This window comes from Mandrillus leucophaeus, unplaced genomic scaffold (genome assembly GCF_000951045.1).
Source record: "Mandrillus leucophaeus isolate KB7577 unplaced genomic scaffold, Mleu.le_1.0 Scaffold329, whole genome shotgun sequence".
In the NCBI taxonomy this organism is placed as follows: domain Eukaryota; kingdom Metazoa; phylum Chordata; class Mammalia; order Primates; family Cercopithecidae; genus Mandrillus; species Mandrillus leucophaeus.
Genome location: NW_012103465.1, coordinates 1991861 through 2005332, shown reverse-complemented (window position 1 = coordinate 2005332; position 13472 = coordinate 1991861). Strand labels below are relative to the sequence as shown.

Here is a 13472-nt window from a genome sequence, read left to right as displayed (position 1 = left end):
TTTTGCAGCAAAAGAGAGTTCCCATTGCTCCACATCCTTGCCAGCATTTGGTGTTACCACTTTCAGTTTTCACCATTACAATAGGTGTGTAACCAAAGATGGTCCAATTCCTCTTAGTAGTGTGAGGGGCCTTATATAGTGTAAGTCAGTGCTTCTTGAAAATGGCCACCTTTTCAGACCTGTCATAGGTCAGTGCCTTTGGTTACAGTGGATGTGACATATGAGACTTGGTGACCCTGAAGTGAATTGAGCAACAATATCCTTCTTCTGTGCAAATATTCCAACTTGTAAAGCAGCCCAGAGGCATAGGGTGAATTCTTTTCCAGGTGACCAGAACTTCTAGACTTGCACATTAGGCTGGGGTCCTCCAGATCCAGATTTGTTGTCCTTCATTTGCTCTGGCTTAACAAACAAGCAGAATGCTGAGATGGTCCTTTAACATAGGGTCACAGAGAGGAAGAAGAAGAGGAACAGCAGAAGTATGGAAGGGGATGGTGATGAGCAGTGGTGAGATGTTGGCAGTTGGTTGTAGAAGTGTGGAGCCACTAGTATTTGGGGGAAACAGCAACCCTGGTGTGGCCATCAGCATATGGCTCTTGTCTTGCTGGGTCTTAGGGGATGTCACCACTGTCCCTAAACCAAGGAACGAGTTGCCCTAGGGGCTTCACTGATTATGTACCATCTTTTCCTCTCTTCTTTCCCTGGACTTGGTTTATAGGAATTATTCAAAGGTGGTAGGCCAAGGGCCCCCAAAGAGTAGGAGAATCCACAAAGAGTGCTGGAAAAGAAGAAATCTGGAGGCCAAGGAGAGTGAGGTCATGCATCTTCTGTGTCCCTGTCCTTGGGGTCCTGGTTTGAGCCCACCTATTTATCACTTACACTTCTCCATGTCCTTGCATATGCAGCCACCATATGACTGGGGCCAAAATCGCTACACTTCCTAAAGTAGTAACCCACAAAATTATAGTCTGTGCGGAAAAATAATTAGAGCTGTAAAGCTCATAAATATACATCCTTCCTTCCACTTGGCTAGCAAACAGCCATACGACCAAGAAACTGAGGGACTGCCAACTCTGCCTCTGCCACTGATATCTGCTTATTCTTCTACCCAGGCACAAACTGCTTAGCACCAATGGCAGGAAATCTGCTCTGCCAGGGCTGGTTCTCAGCAGAGCTGTGGGGTGACCTCCTGACTATACCTGCCATCAACAGACAGGGCCAAACAAAGGGAACCACAGTCAAAACTTCCTTATTTGTTCCGTTTCATTCTTCCTATCTTGAATGCATTCTGGAAAAGAGAATTGCATCCCTATGTATCCATTAAAGAAAATTGTCTTTTTGTTGTCATATGTAGTATGAAATTATGTTACCTGATTTCTCATTTATATGTTTTTCTTTCTTTCTCATTAAAATGCAGGCTCCAAAAAGGCATGGAATGTGGTTTATGTACCACTATATCCCCAACACTTGAATAAGTGCTTGGTAAATAGTTGTCAAGTAAATGAATACGCAGAAATTGAAATGCTTATGTTATTAGAACAGAAAAAGAAAAAAGTAAAAGTAACAGTTATAGAATGTGAACTATGTGTCAGGCACATGCCCAGCACTTTACATTGGATGGTCTGTGTTAATCCTCTGTAGTCTTTGTGGTTACCTTGCAAGTAGAAACTGTTAACACCCTCATTTTGCAAAATTACAATGATTGCAGCAAAGGCAAGCACACACATTAGTCACTGTTTCTTCTGAAAAGTCAAAGGAATAGATGATTCCTGAGATTTGGGTAGTGGCTGAAAAACTGTAGCACGGCCTGGATCCCTGAATTGATACAGTCTGCATCACATGGAGTTAAAGGGTTTTCCCATCTGACATATCAAGGGGTCTTGGAACCCCCCAGCATTGTTTCCAAGGAGTCTCCTAGAGGATCCTGCCAAGACTGATTAGGTCACACTCTGGCGGGGGAAGTTGTGGGGAACCTTCCTGATGTTTTTGAGGGGTTCCTGTTGTCGTATGTGGACCTTTTGGACCTATGAGTTGTCATCATGGTCCAGGCTGAGCCTACAGCAGGGAAGGGGCTGTCTCGATTCTGAGTGTTATCCATGTAGCACTTTTCCTAGTGCCCACAGTTTGGTGGTGGTTCCCCAGCCTCACTGTAAAGGAAAACAAGCATTTTGTTTTGCAAGGCCATCTGCTGCATAGACAAACCTACTAAGTACACAGATCATGACTTATCCCCTTGACGAGGTGTACGCTGATGGTATTAATCACCATCCATGTTCCTCAACAGTTGGGTAGAGCCTTCTGTGTTGATACTCCACCATCAGATGGTAGGAAAATGGAGACCACAAGGGCACATCGCCACCCTGGTGCGCATAGAGAGCTAGGCCTGCAATCTGAAGTGAAGAAAGTGGGTGACACATTTCTTTCTCCTCCTGCTGCTTCCAGAAGGGAACACAGTACCTCTAGGAGGGTTGGGGTGCCCTCACAGTTTAGCCTAAAACATTCCTCAGCTTCTTGAGGGGTTGAGAGTTGAGGGACCATTCTTTACTTATTAATGTATTTATATTCTGGTTCCTTCCGCAAAGATTGAAGTGACAAATTTGCAAGGAAGAGATAGATGTATTAAAAAATCTAATATACTTTCTATCTTGAAGGCCAGGAGCCTAAGATTAGTTATGTTGCTTTATTTAAACTTGGGGTGGGTCATGTGTTTTTCTTTCAAGAATTTAATCAGAATTACTCTTGAAACAAAGTTGGCTAGACCTGGGAATTCAGATTGCCCTAGAGCTGTGCTGTCAGGTATAGTAGCCATGAGTGGCTATTTAAATTTGAATTAATTAAAATTCAATAAAATTTTAAAGTCAGTTCTTCAGTCACACTAGCCACATTTCAAGTGGCTGAAATGTGATGTGATAACCACATGTAGCTACTGCACTGGACAGCACAGATAAAGAGCATTTTCATCATCATGGAAAGTTCTCTTGGACAGCATGGCCCTAGAGGGTATCCTTCTATTATCATATTTAGTCATGTAATGCCTTTCTCCTCTAACTTCCCCACTCCCTTTCTGCTTTGGGAAGGAAATCCAAAGCTTCATGGGGCTGCTTTATCATCATTAGCAAAAGGGAGCGTGAACTCTTTAACCTATCATCACAGAGACACTGGTTACTCCGTGACTAAAAGAAAAAGAAAAAGCTTTCTAAGAATGAATGCATGTGAAGAAATTCATGCATGATATTAGAGGCAAAAACAGAAGATAAATATATAGAACATTTCAGTTTTGTGTGTATATTCTGAATCATGGAAATAAAAAATAATTTTTGCCTTCTTTGTTTATACTAGTCTGCACGTTCTACTTTATAATTAGCCTCAAATATTCTTATAATTTAAAAAAAAGTTTGTTTTTAGAAGGGGAAAAAAAAAACTTCCCAAAACTGAGAGGAGGAAGAATGATTCTCCTTGACCTTTGGAAACTGCAGTTTAGGTAGAATACATTTATCTGCAAGTTCCTCCCCTCCTCCATGAAGGCAAAATAACTTTTAAAGTAGAGGGGTGATTCTGTAATTAAATATATAATAAAAACTAATATTTATTGCCAACTTATATTTATGTATATGTTCTTATGCTATTACAAATGCATGTGTTCTCACTCCAACTATATTATCAGTCCTCAAAGACAAGGATGTTGTCTTATATTTCTTTGGTTTCGGCAATAGCACCCTAACCAGCACTTGATAGCCACTTTTGACTGACGGACAGATTGGCTGACCTTGCCACCACTCTTGGGTTTTATGCCCACAAAATGTGTTAACATCTTGCCTCATTTTGCTTTGGGTCCGAGAAGTAGTGTTCTTTCCAAATTTGCTACATGAAATCCAACCACTGGAATACAGGAGCCATTCATCAGAAAACGAGTTAGGCCTTCTCTGGGTTTGTGTATGTGGTAAGACCCTAACGGAATTAACAAAAAAAAAATTGTTAGTTTTGTGAAAATAGCACTGGGAAGAGAATATGTGAAAACTCTTTGAGTGACCGCAACCATCCACACCAGTGTATTTGGCATCTCTAGTAACTGGCTACTTGGAGGGAGAGATTTAATAAAGAGGATTTTCTTTTCTTGAGTTGGCTGTTAGAGTGATAAAACATGCTTGTGGGGCCATTCTGGTTTTGACAGTTTCCTGTGTCAGCCAAGACACCCACAGGCAGGAATGAGAGTCTACTCTGCCCTCCTCACTCAGATCCAGACTAGGAGATGAAGCCCAGAATGTTGGATTTGATACTTAACTTTCCCAGGTGTATTTTGCCACATCACAAACCTTTTATACTCATATATATCACAACACTTGAATATAGACTGAAGCATGTGACACTTCTGTTCCCTCTTAGAAATAGGAGAGAAGATAGGAAAGGGAGAATAAATTGGTTTTCACAAAAGGTCAGTGAAAGTCTCTATCATTGTCCCTGAATGATTAATGTCCCTATTTGTGAAGTTGTGGGAGTTTAGTGAAAAAAATATCTTCTTTTCTTGGAAGGGTGATATTATACTGAGGAGGGCTATCAGGAAATTTATGGGTAACAAATATGAGGAGAGCTTGCATAAGGGTATAGATAGCAAATATTGTCTCTTTTGCTCAGGAGACATTACATTCTAGTAGACCAGCCATGGTGGTTTATGATAACGTTTTCCTCCTCATGGGTATGCCATATTTGCCGGTACCTGGCCTCCAGGTACCAAAGTCAAGATCAGGCCAAGGAACTACCGAAACCATACATCTCCACATTCCAGGTTCCCTCAAACCACTCAGACATGTTGCTGTTTGGAGCCCCCAGTAGGGTGAATGAAGAAATTAGTCTGTGTGTCAATTAGCACAGGATTGAGGAGCCATGAGCAAGAAGAGGTATACAGCTTAGGTCTTCAAAAGGCCAAAACTGTTCAAGATTCCCCCTGGAAACAGGGGGTGTGCCACATACCTGCTGCTTTGTCCTTTCTTAGATTGGTTATTGTTAAATAACTTCCTTGTTATTTTTGGAAATTTTATTTCCCTCAATAAACTTTTATTTTTAAAAACTACATTGTCATTATAAAATAATTTTATTTTTTATTTAGCGAACATATATACTATGTAATTTATATTATTAAATTATATATTACATAAATGTTAATTATAAAATTATATTACATAATATGTAAATATTAACTCATTTAATCTTTATAACTCAGTATGATGTAATTACTATCATTAACCTCATTTTATAAATTGGAAAACTGAGGCACCGAGAAGCTAAGTAATTTGCCAAGACTACACAGTTGGTAAGTAGTTGAGCTAGGATTTGAACCCCAGGATCCAGAGTACTTGCTCTTCACTATTGCTAAAATTCAGAAAAAATATAAAGGCCAAAAAAAAAAAATACCCAAAGACAACTATAGATATGGTAACTTGCCATCTTTATTCTGTAACATAGGCATCCATACAACTGATCCTAGGCTTCATATTCAATTTTATATCTTGCTTTTTGAAACATAAACCTTATAATGGTCTTTCCATGTTGTTAAAAGCTCATTATAAATATTGTTTTAATACCTATTTAAAATTCCCATCACATAAATGTACCACTGTTTGCTTAGACATTGTCTTATGGTTGGCCATTTTGACTCTTCAGTTTTCTATTTTGATCACTAGCACTGCAACCACTGTCCCTGTGCAGAATTTCTTAATGTTCTTCAGAATATATTTTCAGGATACTTTATCAGAAGTGAATTTCCTTAATCTAATAGCCTGAACACTTTTAGGGTTCTAAATACAGGTTGTCAAACTGTTTTCCAAAAGGCTTGTACACTCTTGCAGTGTCAACAACACTACATAGAAATGCCTTCTTCATTGACACTTCAGCATTGAGAATGATTTTTAGAAATCTTTGCCAATGTGATAGGTAGAATGTGACATTTTATCATTGTTTTGATTTGTGTTTCTTTGTGGGCTTGAGAGTTTACAGTTTGCTCATGTTGGATGATCAATTATATGAGTATTTATGAGTGGTCTGTTTGGGTCCTTTGCCTGCCTGTCTATTGAAACCATGCCTTTGGGGATCAACAGGAAAAGAGACAATAGTTTTCCATTCTTTCTTCTTCTGGCCTGATGTGGAATTTCCTTAGGTATTTTCCTTGTCTATACTAACAACAAGCATTTAATCTTCTTCCAAACCTTATGTGGATTTTTCTGTTGATTCTATATAAAGTGCACTGTAGTCTGCTTATAAAGGATATTATCATTTTGTTTTCCACTATGAATGTGCCCTATCCATAAATCTGCATTTGATCTATCTTGGATCACAGACTCCTAGAGGGCCAGTATGTGTCTTTATGGACGGTTAAGCACACGTTCTTTGGCAATATTCATAACAACCATAGAATAGGCCTCCCAGCGTCCCAGCAAGGGTGATCTGAGCAGTTACACAGTCTACATTGTGGGTCCTAATGGGAAATGAGAAGGGTTGAGAGCATAGTACGTTGGATGTATCAGTTCACCCTGGTTTTACTTAAAGAGATCTAAGAAGAAACTCAAATAGCACCTCCCCTCTCTTTTGATAGGTGGTTCATTTCTTTAATAAGGGATGAAGCTTTCCAGTCTCAAGAAGAAGCAGTTCTAGTAGAGGAAGGCACACAGGATTAAGGGTCCAAAGTCCATGGGTTTGTTCTGCGTTCTCCATTATTTAGTGTTTGTGGAAAAAATCCCGGGGTACTTTCTCTATTAATCCCTTTTTTTCATCAAAACCAGAATAGTGATATCAATAATAACTGACATTTATAAAGTACTTTAAAACGTTACAGATGGACTTCCTTATCCAGTGACTCACTTAATCTTCACAATAGCCTGCTGAAATAGACAATGACATTCACATTTTACAGTTGAGGAGACAGACACAATGAAATGTAGAGAGTTAACAGCAGAGCCACAACTCTCCCTCCAATAAAGTATGGAACTAAGATTTCATTATTATATTTTCAAAAGCATATTACGCTCCAAGAAAATAATCTGTTGACTTAAATGTATTATGAGGCAAGGAGAAAGAAGAAAAAAGTAAGCCAGCCATCATGAAAGGAGTGGAGGATCATAGAAAAGAACCACATAGGACCCCAAGGAAAACTACATTGAATGGAAAAAAATTGAAAGGAATAGATGAAATAAAATTATCAAAAGGTTGATGATTATTTTCAAATATTACTCTTTTCTCATATTTTTCCTTTTTTGGAGTTTTATTTGTATTTCATTTTTATTTTCTAACATTTTCATAACATTATTCACTTCCAGTTTTTCCATTTACTGCAAAGATCAACAATAGTAATAGTTAAGTACATCCAACTATGGAATACTGTCTACCTAGCCAGGATAATAAGATCTAAATGTGCATGTATTTCTCTATTGGAAAGACAGATAGATGGATGCATTTTTAAGTGGGTCTTTTTAAGAGCATTCTGCAAGATTTTAACCAGTGTGTAAACAGAAGAAAATATAGGATAAAGGAAGTTAAAGAAGATGCATTTAAATGTCAGTGGGAGAATCTGGGGTAGGAACCTCCCCTGAAGGTCAGGCCTTCAATGTCCAGGACTCTTCAGAGAGTCTAGGGAAGGTAAGAAGGCTTCCCACTTCAGATACTAAAGCACATAATAAAAATGTTACACACTAACCAGCTTGGAAATCCCTCTAAGGTAGAAGAGCTTCAGCCCAACAGTGCATTCCAAATGTTTGCTTGGAAGATTTTACAAGTGGCCTTAAGAGTTAAAGGCATTTGTCATATGAAGCCAGGCTGAGTGAGGTTCTAGCTGGGTTGGAATGATCTGTGGAACTTGTGCCTATAGGAGCTCAATGCCATGCTTGTATTTCAGGATTTTATGGGCAGCTGCAGACGTTCTGCCCCCCACATTATCCCGATTCCCAGAGAACTGTGCCGCCTGTCAGCTCCTGCAGTGTGGTGCCTTCCTTTGAGGACTGCCTGGTCCCTACATCCATGGGCCAGTCCGGTTTTGATGTTTTCCACAGAGCCTTCTCGACTCACTCGGGCATTACAGGTGTGTTGGTTGTCTGTGACTTAGAAAATCCTGTCAACTGACAGGAGAGACCAGGTGGGCTGCCTGTGACTGACCTGGGCTGGACTTGACCAAGCACGTGACCGCATCAAATCCTGTTGAATGACCCCTGAATGTCTCATATCTTCACCTTCCTCTTCAGCCCTCCTTCAGCCCCTCTTCTTCCACCGCCCTGGTGCAGGAGCCATCATGTCTCTCCCAGACTATGGCCATAACCTTCTAGCAAGTCTCCCTGACCTGATTCCTTATCTTTACCATTCTTCCCTCCCTACTACTATGAACATTGCCTCCCCAAAATGAAGGATAAAATATGCCTCTTTTCTGCTCAAATATATTAAATAGTTTCCAATTGCCTAGAGAATAAATTCGATTCTCCAGCATTGCATTCAAAGCCCCCATGAGTTAGGCCTGATCCAGCTCTCCACACCTGCCCACACACATTTTTCCCTACATACTCTTCACCTGAGCTTTGCCAGCACCCTTGACCCCACATGCCTCTCCCTCTCTGTCTTTGCTCTTTGTTTCCTCCTTCTGGAATGTTCTTTCCATATTTCTTCATCTGTGAGAATTCCATTCTCTTTATGACTCAACTTTAACACCATCTCTTTTCTGAGGCCACCCCCAGCCTTCCCTGGAACACTTTTCTTTTACTTCTTCTCAGCCTGTCTTTTGTGTGGTCATATTTTAGCCAGCTGCCTGCAAGTCGGCCTCCTCCCTCACTAAGGTCGTGGAAAACAGAGACTCACTGTAGGGCCCAGGGTGGCGTGGTTGCCTCCTTAGCTCCCAGTCCTCACTTGCTGAGCTGCATTACTGGAATGCACTTCCAGTGGGTGTGGCGTGGGGCAGGAGTTGCTGACTTACTGTGTTCTTTCTCTTCCAGTGTATGATTTACCTTCGAGTTCCTCGAGCCTTTTTGGGGAGTCTCTCCGTGGTGGGGCTGAAGACGCCACCTTCTTGCAGATCAGCGCTGTGGACCGCTGTCCCAGCCAGCTCTCCTCTGTCTACACCGAAGGCTAAAAGCTCTCTTGGCCACTCCTGCACACCCAGGACCTTGATGTTGCTTGCTACCTTTTGTTTTCGTACTCTCACAGACTGCATGAGAAAGGATGTCAGCCCAATCAGCGGGACCTGCAGAGTTACTGATGTTCTTTCGGAAGGCAGGACTGAATGGCAGAGTTAGCTTTGCAGGAATCATTGCAGTTGCTCCTTTTTCTCTCTGAGTTTCCTGGACTAGGTGACCAGCAGGACTGTCTTTTCAAAGGGAATTTAGAGCCTCACTCTACTGGATACCTGTTACTTCCTGGCTGTCAACACTTAAAGGACACCAATGAAATGATGTGCATGTGAAAATGTAGTATGGGGATGACCCTGTCTGAAAACTCCAAACAGGGAAAAAGACCTCAATTACCAGAGGCATAGTGACCTGCCTCACCTAATCCTCGCCCTCACTGCTCCTGATGCAAAGCCAGGCACAACAAGGGAAATCCATGTCCAAAGCATAGTGTGGTCTCAACTCTTAGAAACTCCCTGGGTTTCCCTTTTCTCTTAGCCGCATGCTAACCAGTTGCTTCTCGGTGTTTCTTCAGTAGCAGAGTAAGGTTTTATATGCCAGCAGCCTATCTTTGTTTTTGCATTTTAAAGACTTGTTATTTATACGTACTTTAAAATGAAAAAAAATATGTAAATGTCTGTTCTTTGGATGGAAATCATTATTATTGTAATCACCCCAGCTATAGACATTTTGCACAGCTGTGGTTCCGCCTGGCCCCACCTCTGGCATGTTAGTTTTGCAGTTAGCAAAGGCTACCTGAGGGAAATGGAGTGGGCACCTCCCGCACCAACAGTCCTGTAGCTGGAACCTTCCTGGGTTGACTGTTTAGTGACTCCACCTCAAAGACTTTGTTCAAAGAAAAACACTGTTTGACTGGTTTACCCATTGCCTCCACTCTGGTGCTGTGCCCAGAGAAGTGCCAGATGTGAGAACCGGGACAGACTGAGTCGTGTGCCGGCTTCCCTTGGAAAACCAAACCTAGTGATGCTTGACTTCCAGTGCACAGATTTTACTAACGTTTTTCAGGATATCCACTCATCTGTCTGTCTCTTCCCTATACTTCTCTCCACCCTCCTTTTGCATCCCTCTTACCCTCTTCCTGACTGTCATTCAGGTACCCCCCCCAGCCGCCATTGTCTGATCATCTTGGGAAGGAAGAGGTGACAGTTCTCAAAAAGTCTACAGAAAGAAGCAATTCTTTTTCTGAGTTCCAGGTTTGAAGGCCTGGAATTTTCCCAGAGCATTTGGTCGAAAATATCAAGCCTAAATAGGAAGTCATTTTCTGTGACACCTCTTGCAGATCCCAAGTCCTAGGGCATCAGCTATAAAAATTGGCCAGTCCCAAAGATACAGTAAGTTCTAACATTCTGGTACAATCATATTTCAAGTATTTTTTCTCACTTTTTAAAAATGTTTTTCTGAACAAAAGTGAAACAATGCCATTTGTCAAACTGAGATCATTACAATCTTCAACAAGACAACTAAAACAGCTTGATGTTAGATGGGATTCTGTGACAGTTTGTATATTGACAGGTCCTTCCAGTCTCCCTCCACAGTCCCACAATCAGAAGTATTCTACCTGATTCCAGAGTTCATTCCAGCATGTAGTAGAATGAGGTGAATGAGGAACCAAATATGGGTTTCATTTTCACAGTGCACTTGGTCAATCTAGTTTCTCTGAGTAGTGGACTATATTCTAAGAAAAGCTTTCATGTAGACGTCAAAGTCTGCAAAAGAGGTGAGTTAGCCACTTTAGAAAAACCAGCTCTGCTTTACAAAAAATGCACATCAGGCTTCCTTTACAAGTGAACTCCAAGGCTGCTTGTAAAGTACCACCCTTCTTGCAGCTTTGTGGGTCGTGTCACTTGGCCTAAGCAAGTGGCCTAACGTATGCATGCTCACAGCTGGTAGCATCCCTCATGCGTCCTTTGTCATACTCTGGAAAGAAAGAAAAACTCTGCTATCTTCAGAGAGACCATCTATTCATACTTAAATAGGGAAGCCTTTACAAGGAACTCAAAATACATTTCATTTCATTTGTACAGTGAGAAAAAAGATGAAAAGGCAAGGTTGTTATTGCAGTTGACATTGTCAGTCCTGCCTTTTGGCTTTATGTAATTTAAAGTAGAAAGGGGGAAGGAGGACAAAACAGAAGCTGAACTTTAGAAACCATGGACATTACCTCCCTCTTTAAGAGGAGCTGCTTGTGAACCAGGCTCCAGTCTTCCGGTGGCCTCTCACAGTAGCCCTGCCCCTTTCTTACCTCATGGGGGCTAGAGGGACTCTATAGAGGGCCTAAGCAGTAGAGGCACCTGCAGCCCTCCTTCCTCAGCAGGAAATCATTGTGGAGCCCCTGAGGGACATTTGCATCTCAGAGAGAGCGTGCAGGCAGCAGGACCCAGTGCAGCCCTGCTTCCTGCACCGTGGGTCTTTCCTGATAGCTGCAGGCTTGAGATTGTGGCCTCAGGATAGGACACGTTCAGACGCCTTCCAGACTACACACTATGCTTAGATTCTAGAGTCTTTCCTGACCTTAAAATTTGTCCCTTGCTTACTTTCACACTGCAGAAGATTTATATATACTTTCATCAGTATTTTTGCAGTAGTACAAGTGGAAGCTTAGAAAAAACCATTCCCTTTCATGTCCTGGTTTTTTAAGTCTTGATATGCAGCCATTTTCATAAACATCCAAACAGAGATTGTCATTCCCCTTAAAAACAGAAACAAAACAAAACAAAAAACTAGTGCTTGTGAAAACACACAGCACAAAGACAATTATCCTATTGCATTAAAAAAAAATCAGTCTGCCTAGAGATAGTTCACTGGCTGCATTGTCTTAATTCCCTAACGAAACTGCATCAAAGTGTCAGTTATAATTTAGCCTCTGATCAGCTGTTAAATATTATTTAAATATTTACTGGTCCTGTGGGGTATCTCCCAGTACCCACGTCTCCCTCAAATTACATAAGCGATAATAAAGTAGAAAAAAATAAGGTCTTTAGTAGATCACAGCAGAGTTACCACTGATAACAGAGTGTTGGCTTTGTTCAGTTGTTTCTAAATTACCAGCCATCAAGCACAGTAGCACCCTAAAACCAATTTTGAGCAAGGTTAAATTCAACTCCCTCATCCGAGAACCCTGACTTTCCGGTTGCCTTGAAGTATTGGGAATAGCGACTGTACATGTTCAGTTTAATTATTCGGTATTTTATTTGACTCTCTTGGCCATGTCATTTTATAGAAGCATTTTTAAATAGCACTTTTTGTTAGTGGTATGGAATTTCTGCGGTAACTTTTTTTTTTTTTTTTTTTTTTTGCAACAGATGAAAAAAAAAAAAAAAAAAACACTCATTGGAGAAATAGTGAGTGTAAAAAAGAAGAGATTTATTTTGTACAGACAGCAAAGTATCCTGTGTAATGTTGCTGACATAAAGCACTTTGGGGGAAAAAAGTGGAAATCTGTTTTCCATAAATCACACAGACTCTTGTACATGGTTATATACACTCACGTAGAGAAATGAACTGCATATATCATACTGGATATGGGGCCGATTTTACTCTAGAGGCACATCTGGTGCTTATTGTCATAAATCTTTTAAAGAATTAGGTACACTTTTTTCTATTAATATGTATAGTTTTGTGATTTGTCACAGTTATGTTTCATATAATCATAAGTTATTTTGTCTTGTTCATGAAGTCCTTTTTTTATGTCAAAAGTAAAATGAAGGGATTGTGCACTTGGTACAGAATAAAACTGGAAATAGAGGAGACACCCTCCTGCCTAAAAGCCTCCTTCAGCCTGTCGCTTTAAAACACAATGGCAACCATCATTGTTTGTTTGTTTGTTTGTTTGATTATTTTGTTTTGTTTTACCATCAGCCTCCTACATACTGGGAATGGTAATTAAAATTAAAGGCAGATGATGGGGGAGGGAATGTTCAAGTCCAGCTTTAAAATGCCGCATTGCTTTGGGCCAGAGCTGCAGCCTGGATTTAATTATAGATATGAGGACGAAATGGCAGTAAAAATGAATGTCTCCCTGAATCCTTTACATGTTGGGAGTGTCCATAAATAAAACATGAAGTTTTATTTCATCAGATTTAATTAAAGCTTTTATACATGTTTTATTGGTTATTCTATTAATCCGCTTCACAAACTGGATAAATGTGTGCTAGGATTTGGGGTTTATTTGTGCCTTTTCAAAGTAGCGCTACATCATGCTTCAGAAATGCCTCTAGTGCTTGGTACTCCCAGTGCTGGGGTTTCAGCAAACTGACATTTGGAGGAGGGGGTCTTTTCAGCCCTGTTTTCCCAAAACCGTTCAGAGAAAGACACAAG

General features: G+C 40.7%; 1 protein-coding gene across 2 annotated transcripts in view; it reads left to right on the top strand.

Moving 5' to 3' along the window:
• GLIS3 (GLIS family zinc finger 3) overlaps positions 1 to 13238 on the top strand; it is a 489017-nt gene extending 475779 nt beyond the window's left edge. For both annotated transcript variants that reach the window (XM_011988357.1, XM_011988358.1), the window contains 2 exons: positions 7883 to 8065; positions 8964 to 13238. In XM_011988357.1, the coding sequence (XP_011843747.1) occupies positions 7883 to 8065; positions 8964 to 9100 (320 nt within the window). In that variant the 3' untranslated portion in view covers positions 9101 to 13238. The remainder of the gene's footprint in view (positions 1 to 7882; positions 8066 to 8963) is intronic.
• Positions 13239 to 13472: the final 234 nt, after the last annotated feature.